The 20,305-nt window shown below is 37.1% G+C and overlaps 1 protein-coding gene across 3 annotated transcripts; it reads right to left on the bottom strand.

Moving 5' to 3' along the window:
* Positions 1-1,896: 1,896 nt before the first annotated feature.
* LOC139962508 (solute carrier family 22 member 2-like) lies at positions 1,897-19,848 on the bottom strand. 3 transcript variants are annotated; one of them, XM_071962532.1, is made up of 10 exons: positions 19,206-19,847; positions 18,537-18,640; positions 13,571-13,725; positions 11,233-11,401; positions 10,184-10,313; positions 8,701-8,804; positions 7,703-7,908; positions 7,076-7,181; positions 5,706-5,915; positions 1,897-4,916 (listed from the first exon to the last, which is right to left on the bottom strand). In XM_071962532.1, exons 1-10 carry the CDS (start codon positions 19,617-19,619, stop codon positions 4,862-4,864), a joined length of 1,653 nt encoding a protein of 550 aa, XP_071818633.1. In that variant the 5' UTR covers positions 19,620-19,847; the 3' UTR covers positions 1,897-4,861. The 3 variants fall into 3 exon arrangements, 2 of the variants coding, with proteins under 2 accessions (XP_071818633.1, XP_071818635.1); XR_011791252.1 differs by lacking the exon at positions 1,897-4,916 and adding an exon at positions 6,448-6,830 and having other exon boundaries at positions 5,776-5,915; positions 19,206-19,848; XM_071962534.1 differs by lacking the exon at positions 1,897-4,916 and having other exon boundaries at positions 5,772-6,830; positions 19,206-19,848.
* Positions 19,849-20,305: the final 457 nt, after the last annotated feature.

Below are 20,305 nucleotides of genomic sequence, written 5' to 3'. Positions count from 1 at the left end.
CAGTTCTGCCCGGGGGACCGGTATTGTCCTCCCGACGCCCGCATTGTAAACGCGACATGGATCCCTTAGTTCGAATAATGGGCACTCAATTATGTGTTAATATTACATGCGCAGCATGACCAACGTGACTTAACATTACGGTTCATCACAAAATGCAGGTGAACCACTTTTGACCGGGGGACTTAGAATTGATCAAACAACGAATAAAGTGGTTAGGGCCTATATATAGAAATGTCGTCATCACCAACTTGAGCTTGAAAAGGACAGTTCCAGATTTTAATTTCCAAGATTTTTGCACGTTGCAAGACATTACACGAATTAGATGCTGTAACGGATCTTCGTAGTTAACCACAGGAAAGTGCTTTTTGACGTGATCCAGTCACGCGGGAATTAATTCGTCACGGAACATCGGCAATGGACAGAAGACAAAACCAACGTACACTGAGGAAAGTGTGGCTTTCATTTTTCCATGAACCTTGGAGGTAAAAACACCTTCATGCATGAACTGACCTCTACAATTTTTGGGACGATTTATTAATAGCTTCGTATCTCTACTGAGAGCAGTTGTATATTAATTACCGGTATATGCTTATAGCCTAGATTATCATTTGCTGGGAAAGTGCTATGAACTTTAGTATGGCCTATTAGTTACAATTTAGGCGTCGCTTATATTGTGCCAAAACATGTTATTATGCACTATTGCAAAAAAAGGATATATATATATATTATACACATGACACAATTACGTTTGTCTGGTTGGGAAGCTGGGGGGGGGGGACGCGAAAAGTTGCGATGGAAAAACAACAAGCTGCATATTGAACCCTTTATGTAACATAAATATAAGAAAATAATTTCTGTGATGACATATCCTCACCAAACTCCCCTCCTATCTCCGTGCATGTCAGCCCCCCCCCCATCCACCCCGCTCTTACGCGGAGTTACTACCAACAAAACAGCGATCTAGTGACATAGCCAACAGAGAGGGGGTGGGGGGGGGGGACTCTTCCAAATATATTTTCCACCCATCCATGAATGCATTTTCAGAGAATAGGTTCTTATCACTCTATCCTGAAAAAAAAGCACCTTCCTTTCTAAAAAGGAAGAACCCCCGCCCCCTCCCCTAAATATAAAGAAATGTGGCTACATCCTGCAGTGATCTTCGATGCTATATGTTTTGCTACTGTGACAGCTAAATTCACCATTATTTGTTAACGGTTTATATATGCTGTCATCGTTCGATCGATAGAAATAGATAAGAACGTGCCGCAACATGTGTCTAAAGAAGTGCATGGCCTATATGTAGGCGTTATCAATTGCAGGAAAACCAAACACTTGCATAACAATTAATGCTAACAGTCTCAGTCTTTGAAAGCGATGCCAGGTCCTTGTTATCTTCAAAGTCACTCGCGATTCACCGTAACCCTCAATTTACTCGTCGATTTGTTATCAGATTAAGAACAATGACGGCGAAAAAAAAGAAGCTTTACTTAAGTGAAATATCTCACCAAGAATCAGACTAAATCAACAAATGCGGCAGTTTTGTGTAAACCGACGACTACATGCACTGAATCACGTACATACATAGGTCGATAATGAGACCAGAGGCGGTATTGCTACATGCGTGGTGGATATTGGAAATAAAGTGAGATGGACTTCATAAGCCTTAAAAAACACCCCAGTCCGATGTCATAATTTTGTTGGTGTGAATCAATACCATGAGTGGCCGGGTGAAAGGATTTAGTACCACCATACAAGTAGTTTAAGCTACAAGTACCCAAATCAAACAGATGAGGTAAATATTTGGGTATTACTGTAGCTAAAGCCGTCCCAATCCCCCAACCTAAACCACTTAAACCAAGAATACGAGAGAACTGAAAAACATAACAAAGAAACATATTTCTTTATAACAGAAACTTTATAGACAAAATATTTGTATTTATGTTTCAATCATATACAAATTGATTATAACTATTTTTTGTATAACGTGCAAGCCTGAGTTAATACAACCCGCAAAAACAGTCTGCACTGTCCAAAGAACAAACCGGCGATGGAGCCAGTGGGATGTGGGGCATGCACACGCCACGCAAAACAAAATTAAAAGCACACCCTTGCCTGTACCCGCCCGGTATAAAGGTGCTCAAAACTTAAGGTAGGCACAGTTTCCAAAAGTGGTGTCTCCTCTCGCAAAAGTATGTGGCACCAGTCTAAACTTTTTTTTTTTTTTTTTTAAAGGACTCCCAGCCTACATAGACTGTCATAGTTGTCGAATTCAACGACGGCCATACACCACCATCCACCCTCCTGTTTTGTTTTCGAAATCCTGGACCGCCCCTGACTTCGTCACAAATGATAGGAGCATGACAAAACAAACGAGAACGATTCTATAGGAATTTTGCAATATAGTCTCTCAATTTTAAACTCGATTAAATCGAAAGCACTAAACAGCAAGTTATTTGGCGAAATAGTACCATTAAAACCACAGTGAAACCGCCATAAAGGCTATTTGAACATATAATGGTAGCAACACTCATACCGTACACATACTGCAAGCATTAATACATAACGAACCCTTATTTCATCTGATAACTGCTTCTATCTTCGCCTTAATGATCGAATAAAACCAATTCGTCATAATATCGTCATCAATCGAATCAAATATGAAAAAATATATATTTATAAAGAGAAAAAAAAAACAATACTTGCAGCATTTGTTGTTACAGTTGGATATCTTACAACAATGGGCCAGGAAGTTTATAGAATTCATGATAGTTTCATTTTGTTTTTAAGCAGTTGTAATATCTCCTATATTTCTAATTTCAGTGACAGTTTACTTCTGGTTAACTTGAACTAATTCCGACTGGCATTGGCAAGACGAAAGAATACTACTTTTTTCTAACATAATCCATGAAATAATATGACGTTACATTGGAGCCAGGATCAGTAAAAGACCTCGGAAACATTCTTATTTGATTAAACAGATGACAAATTATTTAGGCACATATTGAAAGAATCCTATCTTTACCCCCCCCCCCCCCCTCTTAACAGAGAGCTTCTGTTTGATATGAACTATCGAGTAAGAAGACAATGCAAGCGTCATATGAGAAGCTGGCCAGCTGTACATTAACTTTGAGTGATAATCTTCTATTGCAAACTGATTTGTTTTTATCATTACTGAAATTACGTAAGCACACTCCACATCTGCACCCAGTCACTCATAAAAACCAAAGCAAACTTCTGTGTAACACAGACCTATGTATTGCTATATATATATTTCTTCACCACGTTCACGAATAAAATGTATTACTGTTGTACACTTAAAACATGCAAAACAATTTTAGTGCATGTTATTGGCATCTTATATGCAGATGAGGCAGACTTAGGCTGCTTGTAGAAAACTTGAAAATATAGCAGGCCTCCTAGTGAAATTGATACCAGGAGGCCAATGATAAAAGCATCTAACCCTGTCTCTCTATACCCACTTCCTTACCAACAACCACAAGCATTTTGAATGAACAAGAGTATCAGCAAATTAATTAGCAATATTAACTACTGAAGCTAGCAAATATTTTTCTTTGTGTTATAAGTAGTGTTAAATAGAAGCTCTGCCGGTAATTTGTACATGATATAATAGAGAAAAACCATACAGGACACCAGTATGGGGCAATACTTAAACTTGTTGGTGCTCCTCCAACTCAGAACTCATGGGTTTAATGTAAACCACTATACCAATGTTCGTATTCAATACCAATCTTCCTCTGCCAAGTTCAGAGGAGTTGTTTTGATCATTGCCTATAAGAACGCGTAACACCAATGCCAAAATATACACAAATAAGACTTAGCCTACACTATGACACAGTTCGGTAATGTGTACATGATATAATAGAGAAACACCATTGGAAAGTTACAGGGCATCAGTATGGTGCAATTCTTTAAACTTGTTGGTGCTACTTCTTAATTGTTGGTGCTCCTCCATTTCAAAATTCATGGGTTTAATGTAAACCATTATACCAATGTTCATATTCAGTACCAATCTTCCTCCGCCAAGTTCAGAGGAGTTGTTTAGATCATTGCCTAAGAACGCGCAACACCAATGCCAAAATAAACACAAATAAGACTTAGCCATTATGACACAGTTCGGTAATTTGTACATGATATAATAGAGAAACACCGTTAGAAAGTTACAGGACACCAGTATGGTGCAATTCTTTTAACTTGTTGGTGCTCCTTCTTAAATTGTTGGTGCTCCTCTAACTCAGAATTCATGGGTTTAATGTAAACCATTATACCAATGTTCATATTCAATACCAATCTTCCTCTGCCAAGATCCGAGGAGTTGTGTTGATCATTGCCTAAGAACGCGTAACACCAATGCCAAAATATACACAAATAATACTTAGCCTATACACTATGACACAGTTCAGAGCGAAAGAGACAGTTAGAGAGAGAGATATCCAAAATAAGAAGAATACTTATTTTATTTTGATTTTAACTCAGCACTTGAACCAAATTTATGTTGTCGAGGAAACCTTATAGAGAAAAAATCCGGTACTGGTGCTGTCACTTCAGCTGCTCAATAGAGAAAGTTAAAACATTATGTCGAGGTGAACCCTAAATCAGGATTTAAGCTTAGAGTTCTGTCTTCATGATATACCATCTGGCGACATGCTACACCACATTGGCGACATCGATTGAATGAGTGCCCTGTACATATTGTCTCAAGAGTGTTCTTGTAAGCTATGAGATGTTGTAACTAATGCAATATATACAGCCTGCTAACAGATATGTTTAATATCAGACAGCCTGCATTTAGTTCAGCTTAAATGAAAGTCTCTCAATGGTTTCAAACTGGTTTCCATTTTGATCACACGTAGGCTGGGATAGGTTCTTCCACTTCAGTAGGTATAACAGACCTTTCCCTGTAAGGAAACAGGTTGGTATTGATAATTTACAGCAAGACATGATAGACGATGCGCTCAAATTTGCGGGGAATAAACATTTGTTTCCCTTTACCACGATATGTAATGCGATGACAAAAAGTTTAGCACATCACCATTCATGATTCCACCATCTTAATATATTTGTCATGATTCAACCATCTCAATATATGTGTCATGATTCAACCATCTCAATATAATTGTCATCTGGTTTCTCATTGGGCAGCCACTTGAGGGGCTCGAATGGGAAGGGGCACGTAAGTTGTGAATCATCATCATAGGCAACTTTTGCGCCAGGTTCCCCTTCTCCCTCTTGTGCATCTGCTCCTTACCATACGTCCATATACTGATCTTCAACTCAGGCACAGCTAAAATTTGGGCTCAATGAGCTCATCCCTAATGGAGTGGCAATATGTTTTGCAGTTCTGAGTTTTTGTCCACAACATGTGATCCTGTCATCCTGTACATTTACCGTGATGGTATTACCAGCCATTAATGTTGGTGGAGAAACTTAGCATATAACGTATGAACAAAAGCTATGAAGAAGTTTTCAAGAATCCAGTAATTGTGGTGATTTTTCTACTATCCAAAAACCATGAAGAGGATCAATTTAATACAAATCTTGGAAAAATGTGGTTTGTTACACCCATGGCTCTTATATTCCTCTTACATTTTTTTTACAATAAAATGTTATATCAAAACAGATGAATAAATGTGAAGTGCACGGTGACCATAAGACGGGTTGATCTGAGTGTACGGGGTGGTACGTACCTTCCTAGCATTTCAGCTTCATGAATTGTGGCCGGTAGGGACTTTCCTTGTGTTTCCGGAAGAAAAAGGACAGAAAAGCTGCTAAGAGAGGTCCACACTCCCAGAATTACCAGCGGTAATGGTTTCCAATAATCTGCTAATAGTAAGAACATCGGGCAGATTGTCCCGCTGAATCTTCCGAAGCAGTTGCAGATCCCACCAGTAGTGCCTCTGAAAATAAAAGTACAAAAATGTTTGTTTAAAAAGTTTCCTTATTGAATCTCATTTACCTTAGATAATCAGTTAATTATCTAGAAAGGATTTCCTGACTATGATGAAGGGGAAAAGAAAACACGATAAAGTAATAATTACTCTAACAATTGAAGTGAAAAAATGTTTCAGTTTAACCTTCGATGATAAACTCATCACCCACTTATAAATTTCAGTAAAGGATTTTGGAGTCGATGTCAATAACAAGACATGTCATTCATTACAGAACCGACAGTGGCGAGAAATAGATAGCTTGAGCGAATTCGAACTTCACTTGAATTTATGATCCGCATAACGTTTATTATGGTCTCTCGAAAGCTATACCTTCCCGTTTTATTGCTTCCATAAAAGAAGTCGAACTTTATCAAACTACTGTTGAGAAGACCAACGAGCTGTAGGAACAATATCATGTATTAATTATTAATAATCAAACATGCAAATAATATCATTCGCTATGTTTTCATCTATTTATTTATGTGCGTATTTTCTATACATCTCTGTCAGATATTGGATGCCGTCTTTTGGACGCGTGGTCTTTAGAGGATTCCGACAGAGCCCTGGTGGATGGATGTCCTCATGGCCAGTTCCGTTCTGAGGGTGTTGCGTATTCAGTGATCAATGCTTCCGCCATGCTTCCTCTATGATTGCTGCATGTTGTCGTTGACGACAAAAGTTGCCCTCTGTGGTAGAAAAGATTCCTTGAGTACTAATGCAAAGGTGATCGGACATCAAAGACAAAACGATGATATTGACACCCTCGGGTCATGCAGGCGGTGATAAGAAGCCACGTCGTGATGCTGAACCCATTGAAGATGTTGACAAGACTGACGGACCATTGGGTGAAACTGCATGGGAAGGCTTTTTAACATTGGAGCGCTAAAAAGGGTAGAGAAAAAGTTACAAAGAAGATATTAGAGCAACTGGGCAGCGGCGTTACATGCGCACCATCAGGAAGGGATTAACAATGCTACCATGCAAAGGCGTTTTTGTTGTTGTTACAAACACAAAACTGCAACCAAAAGCTTCCAAGTGAGTTAAAGCGTTACACCCCAAGTTCAGCTTTATGTGCATAATAAGTTTGACAGCAATGAGATGCTGCAGCATTGCTGATTTTAGCTTACCGTAATGGTGTTGGGTATACTTCAGACGTGTAAATGATGTTGGTGTTGTAAGCGGAACATATTGCAAATTTCCCGATGACAATAAAAATGAAGTTATAAGGTGACTCTGCAAATTCAAAGAAAACAAAGAAACATCTTGAAAACTTATTACATTCAATAAGAAAACAGTTACGGATAATTAATAGAGAGAGGAGAGATATAACATTCTTGATGAATTTAAATGCTCATTTGTTTCCAGATTGGGGTTGTAAAACGTCTTTGTTTGAAATTCAAAATAACAACAAAATACAATTATATGTCCATGCTATAAAAATCGTACACTTGTGTTTCTCCATTTGCCGAATGATGATCTACGATTGCATCATTCAAGAGAAATCCGAGGTTCTTTTATGCCGATTTTTTATCATATTGCACCATGAAGCAAGGTAATTGATATATAGGGATCTCCATCAATTTAAGGGTTGGATTGTATAGTTTGGAGCGCAGCCACTGGCTCGAAATGCCGCTTTTGTCCAACTTGACCATTTCTGTTCTCATTTCGGGTTTGTTTACAACTTACCAAAGTAATTTCAGTTACTTATCAAAAAATTATTTAAAATAGAAATGCGAAACGTGGGGTGCACTTACTAAGGAAGGCTATCATCAGGCACGAAATGCCGGCGATGAATGTTAACGGCATGATGAATTTTCGCCTGCCTATCCTCTCAACGAGCAGCATGGTAATTAAACTAGCAGGTAGTTCTGCTAAGGCGGCAAGTGCAAAGGACAAGTATACATTATTATCATAACCACTGTACAAGAAGAAACTCGTGTACGTTAGGTTGTAGAGAAACCTGCAAAACGAGACAAAAAGAGACAACTTATTAAGCCATTCATATATGTGTTAAAGAATATGATTATTCATGAGTTAATCATTCAACTATATTCCTAACAGTATAGTTTGGGGCGGGGGCATAACAAGTGTACATTAAGATATGACTAACGTTTGATATGGAGATAGGCCTCCGTATATTCAAAATATGCGTGGACACATAGTCCAGCAGTTTGGGTACGATCTAACTTCATGAAATACTTTCAAGTCGCATGGATGCATGCACTTGCCACTCACGGAGGCTACATTATCAGCAGGGTGAACATCGTGTGTTCTATATGGAACGTACGGAAGTGTATGATATTGAACCGTGACCTGAGTTGACGATGTAGGCTATGCTAGAGTCATGTGATAGAACCATTACCAAATTAAACCACCTGGCTGCCAGATGTACTGGTGAAAGCTGTATTGTACACTTGCAATGTGTTTTAGTTGAGAATTAATTACGGTACATGCTTATGGTTTTCAAGAAATGAAGCTTGGAATTTATTGCAAATCATTACGAAATATTGTAATGTTTTGAGAGGTATGATCAATTTTTGTTTTTGATAATTTCTAATAGTGAATAAGAATATAAATCAGTGGCTTAAATGTTACATGAATTTTCTTGAATAACTGTGCCGGCTGCAAGCAAAAAAGGCACGAACAAACACTTTAACTACTACGTCATCAACCTAGTGCCTTCCAAGACACTATAATGGAGGTTTCTCGTTAACCCATATTGCCATACAGCCGCCGAGCTAAATGCGCTTACCAATTATGTAACAGAATTGCTGTTCGACAAACGAGTGTTGGGCTCCGAAGAAGATTTATCAGCGTCATCTCTTCCTTCTCATTAGCTTCGAAATCCTTTTTGATCTAAAAGACATTATTTTCTTTGAGCATTACAATTTTCTAAATGTTTATTATTTCGTATATATATCCAATAGATGACAATCTGTTATGATCACGTACTACACATTCACAATAGCAGGTATAGTATCTCTTTGCCACCCGCAGAAAATAGTACAGAGTCACTGAATGACTACGAGCCATCCGGTTAAAACCAATGAGTCGCTTGGGAATAGGAGAGAACCCCTCAGCACTTCGTTGCTGACTTTTTCCTTTGATAAAGTCCTCTTCTAGGCCTGACCCGATACCGGGTACCCGACCGAACAATCGGGTACCCGAATCGAAAACGCGCAAAACGGGTACACGTTTTCTGGTGGAAAATCGCGTAACTGCTACGCGAGTGCTTTCATGATTTCAATAATTCCGTAGGTCTGCATGTTTTGATTAATCAAGACACGCGAAAACGGAAGATTAATTTTATCGTAGTATATCGTAATCGTAGTATAGATGGTTGGTTTAATTACTATATCAAGTGTCAGCCATTCTTAATGATTCTTTTTTCATGTGTGGATAATATCACTCACCAGCGAAAACGAAAAATATATACCGGTGAAAACTACTCAAAATTGAAACCTTCATTATGTTGTACGTATCACATTGTATCACATTGTACGTAAAATACTACATTCCCTCTTCAAAAACATAACACATACCTCCAAACAATTGGCGATTTACAGCTAATTGAAAGTTGTAAAGCGTGTTTTTTTTTAAATTCAGTTGTTCATAACAACAGTTGTATCGATTGGAAACTTATATTTCGGATGATGCGAAATGTAAGGTGGCATAGTGATCTGCCATTTATTTACATTGTACATTGTGTCTTGCTAGTTTTTTTTTTCAATATTCGGTCCAGAGTTTCGGGTACCCGTTACCCGACCGGGTAATTATAACGGGTACCCGGTTCCGATTTTTTTGTTACCCGACTCAGGCCAATTCTCTTCACTCTTAATATCCTGGAAACCCTTTCTTCTCCAACAGTCTCTTTGTAAGGTTCCCATTGTTATCTCTCATTCCACTCCATTCAGTGTTGAAATGTTCCAACTTGCCCGTCGCAGGACCCCCCCCCCCCCCATCTGTCAGGCCAATGAACCTGTGTTTTCTCGTTTAGTCTGCCACTGAAGAGGATCCTGCTATCATCGAAACGAGAGGCACACTTTTCATTGATACATATGTATATACATGTACCTTAACAGACTTTTTTTTGGCATTTTTGGGTAGTTTGTTGAACATTTATTTGGATTTTGCTTATATTTTGGTTAAATTTAATTTCAAGTATATCGCTCAGGTTAACGAGAGCCGTATAATTAAATGACATAATTTAATTACAATTAATGTAACACACTCACCATTTCAGTGTGACTGAATAGTTTTTTGGGGAAATCATTTCTGTTATCGATGGAGATTTTTCTCACAATCTTTGCAGCCTCTTTATTCCTACCAGCCGACAGTAGCCACCGTGGGGATCTATGTAGCGTACTGTAATGATAAAAATATGTAACATATTGAAAATAAATTGTGCAACCAAGAAAAGAAAAAAAATACATACATATATATATATAATAAAAATATGTCATCAAAAACAGAACTAGTATTGTTCGATACAGGTGACAAACGCCTACAGTGGAATTACGACCTTCCTTACCGGTTTCGAACCTCTGGACATACAATCAGCGTCCATAGCCTATTGGTTAGGGTGTCCGCGTACAGAGCGGAAGGCCCGTGGTTCGAATCCCGGTGGAGGCTGAAAGTTTTTTCACTGTTCTTGATTTTCCAACTCATTACGATTTTCATTTATATATATATATATATATATATATATATATATATATATATATATATATATATATATATATATATATATATCTGAACCATAATTTAGATTTTATTATATATTTCAAAGGTATTCGAATAATGACAATAATGATAAACAATAACACACACACACACACAAACACACGTAAAAAACAAAAGCCTTAATCTAGATGAGTGATAATCCTTCATTGTTCTGTCACAATTAACAAGCATTTACAGCTCATTAAAACAAAAAAGGAAAGGATCCAGCCACAGATTTGTAATTTTTTGAGATCCAAATTCCGTGGTAGTAGAAAGAGCCACCGTTATGGCAGCACCTATACTCGCATTATTTATAGTTGCATTCCTAGTGAGCCATCATGTAATGCACGCCTCATCATGTACATGTGTATCATTCGAAGCTTCTACAGATGAGCTCCAAAAAACACATTAAAAAATAACAGGTGTTCGTTATTGTTTTGATTACAAGAGACAAGAGAGAAACCAAAATGGATACTAAATTTAAATTTGCACTTAGTAATTTAGCCTTGCAACGGGACGTGCAGAAACTGTTTATGGTTTCTAGAGCTATAAGTTTACTCACGGTAAAGATAGTATCACTATAAAAACAGGGGATGCCAGAATCAGCTGTAATAATCGCCAGTTTCTAACAAAATACGCTACTGACACCAGCAAGATTGATCCTCCGGAAAAGCCAAAATAAATAAGAAAACCAGCTCTGACTCGTTTGGATGGGTCAACAACCTCTGTGCCTGTCCAGAACAAAAAGAACAAGAAGATGAATAAATATTGAAACGTACAGTCAGTTAATGCATTAGACTGAATTACAATTCCTTACACCCCCTCCCCCTCTCTATCTTTCAGATATTTACAATTAATTTCTAGTAACCTTCCCTATATTTATCATCCTTCAATTTTCTCGCAGTTCATCAAGGGAATCTACTTATTGAACGCAAAATTGTATGCCCTGAAAAAATGCTAATTAAATGGAAGGAATATATCTTTGTTATTTCTTTACCTAATGCAATAAATGCTTGTTTTTTGTTTTGTATGTTTCTTTTACTATGTCACAAATGGTAATTAAACTTTTTCTTAATATCCTTTTTAATATTTTCAATTTTAGTTTATCAATTTTTTTCACAGAGCTCCAATTTTGCTGTTTAATTTTAACAAACTGTTATCCCTATCATGCTCAGTTATACACTCGCGTTACATCAATCCGATGAGGAACTTAGGCCTATTCGCCGTGATATTTGCTTCCAAGACTTGCAGTTATATATATTTATATAAGGCCCGTGGTTCGAATCCCGGTGGAGGCTGAAAGTTTTTTCACTGTTCTTGATTTTCCAACTCATTACAATTTTCATTCCTCAATCGTTTAAAGTTGAAATTTGATTAAGTTGGTCATGCATTAAATTTTGTATCGATTAGCTTAAAGTCTTGGTAACATCATGGTTTCATGTCTATCCCACTAACGCATCTATGCTTGTATAGGCTATAGGCTATATTCTAATTACTCGTGTCATTGTACTCGGTCTATGCGTTTGTTTGTTTCAAGTCAACAACTCACTTCATCAAAATATCTGACCTTTCTGAGATAGCAGTGACATGAACTGATTAATCTCCAAACAGAAGACAATGCATGATTCGAGACTGTGATATAGAGGTTCACCGTTTTCTAGATCACTATTGTTTGATCGAGTTGAAAACAGACATAAACAATTGACATATGGAAGAGTCCTTCAAACAAACAAAAAGATTGAAAGGGTGTCTAGAATATTGAATATGATGTTTACTTATATTGAAAACGTTTGATGTTGCATATATCATGACTGTCTGGAAAAAAACAAACAGTGTCGGTGTTACTATGTTGATGATTCCAATTCAAATAGCAATCTGAGATAAGATACTTATTATAATTAGTGTCTATAATAGTTTGAGGTTATCAGATCACAAGCAGAGATTCCTCAACATGATTACCTCACTGTATGCGAACAAGGGGAAGGTGTGGGGGAGGGAGGGAGGGGCAAGGGTTTCCTCAATTTCTTGTGTTAACCACCCCGTCATTAACCCTTTAACATTGAATTTATTTAAGTTATGCTGTATGGGAGTCACAAAAGCGTATACGTAGTGTGCTAAAGGTATAGACCTATGTTAACCGGGCTACCTCAACGATTGTATAGTTTTGGGAATTCCCCCCCCCCCCCACCGTTCCCGTTATCACTTTTGTCTCGATGTCTGTCTCTTTGCGACGCCAAATTATTATACTGTGTACATAGAATCATTAATTTTGATCTTAAAAGTGCAACCCATTCTCTAAAAGATGACAGCTTATAGTCTGTATAGGCCCCAAATTATAGCCCGCTATAATTGTGAAAATTTTTCAAAACTTACTTTCCTTGAGGTCTTTACTCTCTAAATTGTTCTCAGACATTTGAAAGGAACACACAAGATGACTGAATGTCCCCGTGAGGAAACTTTCCTCGAAGGTTGTAATAGAAAGAGTTTAAGAATTTTGACCAAATGTGACCATATTTGAATATCTAGTATCATGTTTGGGGCCAAAAAAGCGTAATGCCCGTCAAACATTGCCTTACTGATCACGACCCGGCTTAACTCAGATGATCTCTTATTTGGAACGACATAAATAGTTTTAACCACGTGATCAGATTTCTTATTTGTAACGACACAAGAAGTTGTATAACTACACATATGTTTTAAATAGTTGTAACCACATAAATAGCTGTAGCCACTGAAAAAAAAAAAACATATTCGGTTGAGTGTCGTCCAGTTATATGTGATATTAAATGGTTTGATAAGAATATCGAAGAGTCTGGTAACTGACACATTAGCAAGGAACAAAGTGAAACATTTGCCCCCCCCCCCCAAAAAAAAAAATTAGCCTAATAGATGCTACTTACCTATTAAGAGGGTGATTGTGAGAATACTCTGGGCGCATATTCCAATGAGACCTCTTAAAGTGATGTATATTTGAAAATTTGGGGAAAATGCCACGAGTATACTTATAATTCCTGTTGGTATTACCGCCAGATAAAATGTGTAAAGCCTTCCAAATCTGAAAGTGAATAAGAAAACATTTTTAAGGAGAAAGCCTTTTCATATGGAAAGGTTGTAGCCAATATGAAATGGACAACGAATTTAGAAACTATACGTCGGCTCAAAAGAGTTCCTTACACTTATCAATTCAAAACTACAAGAGGACCAGTAGTCACAGATTTAGGTGGAAGCGGGGGAGGGGGTGTGTAAACCCCTCTCCCACCCGCAAACATGCACACACATATCATTGAAAGTAATACTTATAGCACAAACTTGCGTTTACACCGAATTACATAGTTTTGTATTTATATATTGCATATTTTTAAGCTGCGGAATCCATTTTATTATATCTTCATTTTATGATTGATATCAATAAATTTTACTTTACTTTTCTTTATATACCTAATTCATATCCTATACACGGCATACGAAACGCACCATTTCACGTCAAGAATTGGTTTATTTCTTTAAATGTACACCGACAAAGTTGTACAGAAATTACACACAAAAACAATTGAATTCATCATTTTTTCTTGCAACACTTCTACAATAACAGGTTTTACAGATAATTCTGTTTTAACTTCTCACTCTCTCTGGTTGTCCGATACCGGGGTGGGGAAGGGGGTGGGTATTGCATCAGGAAGTTTGAATAAATATATGATAAACAGAATTCTCTGCGTTGGTTTAAACGCAGCATGACTTTATATACAAGGGTATGTATAGTTGTTCCTTTATGGATCTCTTATAGTTATCAACGACATATAGTAATTGCAACCACACTGATCGCAAAGCCATAACCAGGCACATATCTCACAGTGGTTTAATGACATCATAAGTTGTGTTAACCATGTATATACTCTCGTAGTTGTATCTACATAAGTATTTGTAATTACATATATCTCTTATACTTGTTAAGTTACGATTAATTTAAAAAAAAAATGTATCTCATGCATATAGTTGTAATGATGTCATAAATAATAGGAAGTACATATTTTTCGTTAGTTGTAAACTACATAATAAATACTTGTAAAACCACATAAAAATTAATTCACAAAATGTAGATGTAGATCTCTAAGTTGTTACAACAAACGTATTTGTAACCACAAAAATGTTGTAATTGCACCTGTATATATATATATATAGTAAGTAATTGTAACCACATATATCCCGTATTTTTTTACGTCTACAAATGGATCTCTTGGTTGTAAATGGATCATAAATAGTTGTAATTATCAGACATAGATCTCTTATTTGTTAAGACAAATAGTCTTAGCCACGTGCACAGATTTCTTATTTTGTAACGACGCAAGAAGTTGTATAATTTTTGATTATTTGTAATCACATAAATAGCTGTAGCCATTGAAAAGAAAAGACAAAAAACATATTCGATTGAGTGTCGTCCAGTTATATGCGTGATGTGTAATGGTTAGATAAGAATATCGAAAAGTGATGTCACACAAAGGTTTAAAGGAAATGTCTCGTCATATATACGTTTAAGGAGCATCGCAAAGATTTTCTTCAGTCATTATTGGCATTACTGGCAAGTGAACGATACCTACATGACTGGATGTTGAAATTTAAAGTATCATATGGTCTCTCAACATTTGCAGTTTCAGAGGCTACCAGCGAAGCCAACTTATAATTCTGTACCTCTCACGACGCTCACATGCAGGCGTCCTCACTTTGAACGTATACCTACATGACCACACTCCCTGGTGTGTTGTCCGTCCAAAACATACCTTCACAAACAACCGAGTTCTTACTAATACTGCATGCACGCACTCCACACGCACTACTACAATACTGCGTATTTGCAGGCAAAGGCAGTTCTAGTTACTTACTGTAACCACAGGGGACCTTGTACTGACATATTACCAGGGAGCAGCGGATATAACTGGTACCACCGGCTACAGGTCGTGTCATTTATAATTAATCGTGCAGGGGACACTCAATTAGTTATCCGAAAAGTAAACGTCCTTAAGAAAAAGTTGCAGCTCATAGTATGCGGTTCTTTATTAAACTGTATTTTTTAATATTTGATATTATCCAAACGCAGTCCTAATTTGTTTATCTGTTGGTTTCGCTATATACCATTAATTTGTTCATTATCGATATTCACATAATGGACCAATCTATATACCATCTCGTCTACCGATTCCGATATTTTTTAATTTTTTTTTTAGAGTAGGCTTATATTAGGATTGCCAACACTCCAAGATCACATGAGCTTTGTAAAGGGAAACCCACACATATTGTTTACCCTGGCCTAATTTTGCGATTCTCATATCAAAATCAGTAACCTATTATACAGAGCGTTCTGTCGATGAACAGAAAAACCAAAAAAAAAGTTGTATGCCACAATTAGGCTATTTAACCAGAGAGTTGTTCCATAACAACTCCCTGAGTTAACATGCACAATACATGCGACTTGTGAGTCGGGTTTTATTGCCTAAAATATAGGTTACGGGTTTTTTAATATATATTTTTTTGAGACAAAACAATTATACCTTTTGTATATGAAAGTGCTTGGTACACAGTGATAGACTACTTAAACAGTAACCCAGTTTATATCAACGAATGGCCTATATAAGTCTTCAGTTCACATGGTGAAATGGTTATGAAAAGGTCACACACATTCCTAACGCATTATGCCCAGTCAATATGTTGGTGATCGGTATTTCAATTAGCACGCATTCATGGACCCCCCCCCCCCCCCCCCAAGAAAAAAAATAAGTTTTCTCCAAGATATACGAGGTACCGCACACTTTGTGTGGTTAGATTGATATTTGTGATATGTTTTCATATTTGAGTTGCTAGTGTGTACATTGCGATTACATTATTTTGTAATTGTTTACATAATAACAACAGTTATTATAACATGTTTTTGAGTTCGAGGTCGGTATTTCATTGATATGTGTGTTTTAAGAGTTCAAGGGTGGGAGGGGGGGGGGGCTAGTCTATGTTTGAAAATCATAAACTGATATGGACAGAGGTTGTATGCGTTCAGTCGTCAGTTGTGTTTTGAGGCAGAAATAATTTATAAATAGTAATAGTTTTAGCTTGCTGGACAGACCCCGAGGGATTCTGAATTGGGGGGGGGGGCACTAAAGACTTAAGGAGGGGTACATTTTTTGTGTCATGTAAATTAGCGGTGAAACAAATCTACTACGTGTGTCCCGATTAGGTACGTTAGAAAAGGCTGTTATGTATAAGCAGCCTATAACACAATTATCACGGCAGTGTATACCAGTTTTTCTACGGATAGCACTATCAGCACGGTGCTGTACCAACACCACTGTACAAGGTACGGCAACCTTGAACTAGCCAGGATATCTTTCATCAGTTAAGTTACGTTGTACGATCAACCCGCATAAATACCATGTTATTATATTGGCGTTTCATCTTACAAGCTTATCGTTGTCAAGTTCAACACAATATAGGCCTATTACCTATATATATATATATCGTTAATGCAAATGGCAGTTTTGGCAAATTATTCTGCATGGGAAGGGTTGAGAGGAGGTGGGGGGGGGGGTATGGGCACGGCCTCTAATATTGATGGGCCTAGATAATCTATAACTACCATTTTCTGCTTTAATCTCCATATAAATATATAAATATTTTTTTACAAAATGACTGCCTAACTAGAATAACAGGATACAATTTATGCTTGATATCGCATGTTTAAACTTTAATTTATTCGATGTTGTGAGTATCGAATAAGTGCGAGTAGTGAAGTTTAAACATTGTAGCCTTTTTGTTCTCTGCTTTGCCTTTGTATCAACAAATGTTGAACTTTATGTCAAATATTGTAACAAAGCATTTTATTTTATTTATCTCAGGAATGTGTTATATAAGTAAGACGTGGTGGAACAAGTTGAGTGGCTGAAGTTCATACTTTAATAGTCTATTACTTTTGCTATAGCGAGAGTATACTATACTGCACTTATTCTTAAAAAGGTTGACTGCTCATGGAACGACTTTGCAGACTTACAAGATGCACTTTAAAATTCCGCATTGAAGACTGGCATGCAAAGAAACATGCCGGTAATCTGACCTAGTTTCGAATGAAGTGTAACAGAAGTGTTAGACACCACCATCTATCCCAGAAAATACACACACAGCTTGCTACCATCGGTAATTAGACACTAGTGTACAGTCAATACATGCAGATACGATCAATACCCACAACACAGTGTACATAGCAACGATGGACATCTCAGGTCTAGATAAAAGATAACAATTAGGTATCACGTTTCATTACTGTCTGCATTTTGTAGCGACACGAAAGAAACTTCACTTGCAAGCAACGGAAAGTTAACTTTCTCAGACGGCAGCACACGGTTTGGGGCGAGTCTTCAATACCTTTAAGATATCATGGAACAAAACAGCGTCAATATCTGAGATTTAGAAAATATATAAATACTTTAGCCACGTTTTTGGAGTGTTAGCTCAGTGGTTAACGCCGGTGCCTTTCAATCATAAGGTCCCCGGTTCGAGTCACTCCCAGATTAATGTATGTCGTCCAGTTACAGAGTTGTTGACAATTAACAGCTCATAATCATGGACGTTAAATATGAATGTAAGAGACTGACTTCGGTCAGCTTGCGGCTTTGATAAGCCAGTGAGGCTTCTTCGCGAGTTCCTGCTTGCAGGAGGATCTAATATACATACATACATTCACACGTATATACATACACACACACATACATACGTTTTGTTTAAATTGCTTTCGGCCGAGTTATAAGTATTTAAAAAAATATATAGGGTCTAAAACAACTTATTGCAATATGATAAACAAGAGGAGAAATATCGAATTGGTCAACTTACTTATCAGCTAATACTCCAAACAAAACCGCTCCAACTGAGACCCCAGTGAAGCAAATTGCATGAGCAAAATTCAGTAGTATCTGTTTCCCACAAACAAGGTCGAACTAAACGGCGGTGATCGAAGAAAACCAAAATAAAAATGAGATAATGTGATTGGTGGACGCAAGCAAGTTATTAGAAATATAAACAAATACATATAAATAAAACAGTCATAAATTAATAGTGAAGAACGTCGTTTAGTAAATTCATTAAAATCTGTTACCCACAAACAAGGTCGAACTAAACGGCGGTGATCGAAGAAAACCAAAATAAAAATGAGACAATGTGATTGGTGGACGCAAGCAAGTTATGAGAAATATAAACAAATATATATAAATAAAACAGTCATAAATTATTAGTAAAGGAACGTCGTTAAGTACGTGCAAATCAATTAAAAATACGTTTCAGGATGATATTGATGTTGGGGTTTTTTCGACAATGTTACACGCATGACTGTTTATTCTAATTAAGATACTTTTTCTTCCAACGGATTTGAAATTAATGCCCTGAAACGAGAAAACTAATATTTAAAAGGGTATTTCAGGGAAGAAATGAAGAAATAAGAATGAGTACTACGGTACTATGAATATAGAAAAATATCGTGAATGAATAAATGAATAAGATGCTTACATCAGTTACTAAAGTAGATTCATATTCCGACTTGTCATAATTCCACCCAGCGTCGCAATCGACGACGCTGGAGTTATCTGTCTCTAAAGGTACGTCTCCCGAAAACGAAGCGTCACTGACATGTGCGTACTTTGTACATTGAGAGAACACAGTGTCATTATTGTCTGTGACCGTGTAAGGTATTGTTACATATTTTTTATAATGACGGCATTGTGCCTCTGAAAGTTCCAGATTCGAACAGTTGTAACGGTCCAGTTCTGGGCTCGCACACCAATGGTCAGGTTCATAACTTTGAAATACCGGCTCATATAACGTACTGGAACTAATGAGACAAGCAAACGCCATTAATAATATTGTCCTCTTCTGATATTTCCCAAATCCGCCGACATGATCTAGAATCTCGTCAAAATCCATTTTTTTTTCTTGACTCTTGAGTGAGGTATTTATATAATGACTGCTACATAAGTCGTCCTCTTATACGAGCGGACCAGCTTGACGTTCCGATGATTTCACATTACAAAGTTCTGAACACAAAGCATATAGCCTCCGGTCGGTAGAAACAGCCAAAACAGAATGACACTTGCGACGCAAAGGTCGGCACTGACCCCGTTCAATCACGGAACGACTCATCACACTGTTTATCTAACTGTATCTAAGCAGTCTGATGAATCCAATTCTCCCAGGGTTCCCTTCAAATTTCCTATTGACTAATAAAGGTACCTGGGTAAAGCTCAACATTGAATGGGTACGGTACCTGTGTAGAAACATGATGAATGCAATATTTGAATAGGTTTAGTTTGCGCAGGGAGTTTTTCAATAAGAACTTCCTGGTTTGGGTCACAGAATTATATTCTTTCATATAGAAGGGACTGACCTCAGAAAGTTGGATTGCGTTAGTTAAAAGTCGAAGGGAAAGTCAGTACTAATGTTAAAATACGTACATAAGTTAGCTAAAGATAGTTATCAAACTTTCATAGACCGTTTGGGAAAGATTTTCTCTTCTTAACTTCTAACAATTAAACATTGAGTTTTTTCTTCGTCTTCTATTATTTGTCGAGATATTACCTTAATTTCCCACGTGGAGAAAAATATGAGAGGAT

This window comes from Apostichopus japonicus, chromosome 21, assembly GCF_037975245.1.
Source record: "Apostichopus japonicus isolate 1M-3 chromosome 21, ASM3797524v1, whole genome shotgun sequence".
In the NCBI taxonomy this organism is placed as follows: Eukaryota; Metazoa; Echinodermata; class Holothuroidea; order Aspidochirotida; family Stichopodidae; genus Apostichopus; species Apostichopus japonicus.
This window is presented reverse-complemented; position numbering and strand designations above follow the sequence as displayed.

Bases quoted from the DNA above. Each gene is read 5' to 3' on its own strand.
- LOC139962508 (XM_071962532.1), bottom strand. From the start codon at position 19,619: ATGGATTTTGACGAGATTCTAGATCATGTCGGCGGATTTGGGAAATAT. The intron at 18,641-19,205 runs GTAAGCATCTTA...ACCGCCGTTTAG, and splicing joins AATCTACTTTAGTAACTGAT to TTCGACCTTGTTTGTGGGAA. The intron at 7,909-8,700 runs GTAAGCGCATTT...CTCGTTTTGCAG, and splicing joins GCAATTCTGTTACATAATTG to GTTTCTCTACAACCTAACGT.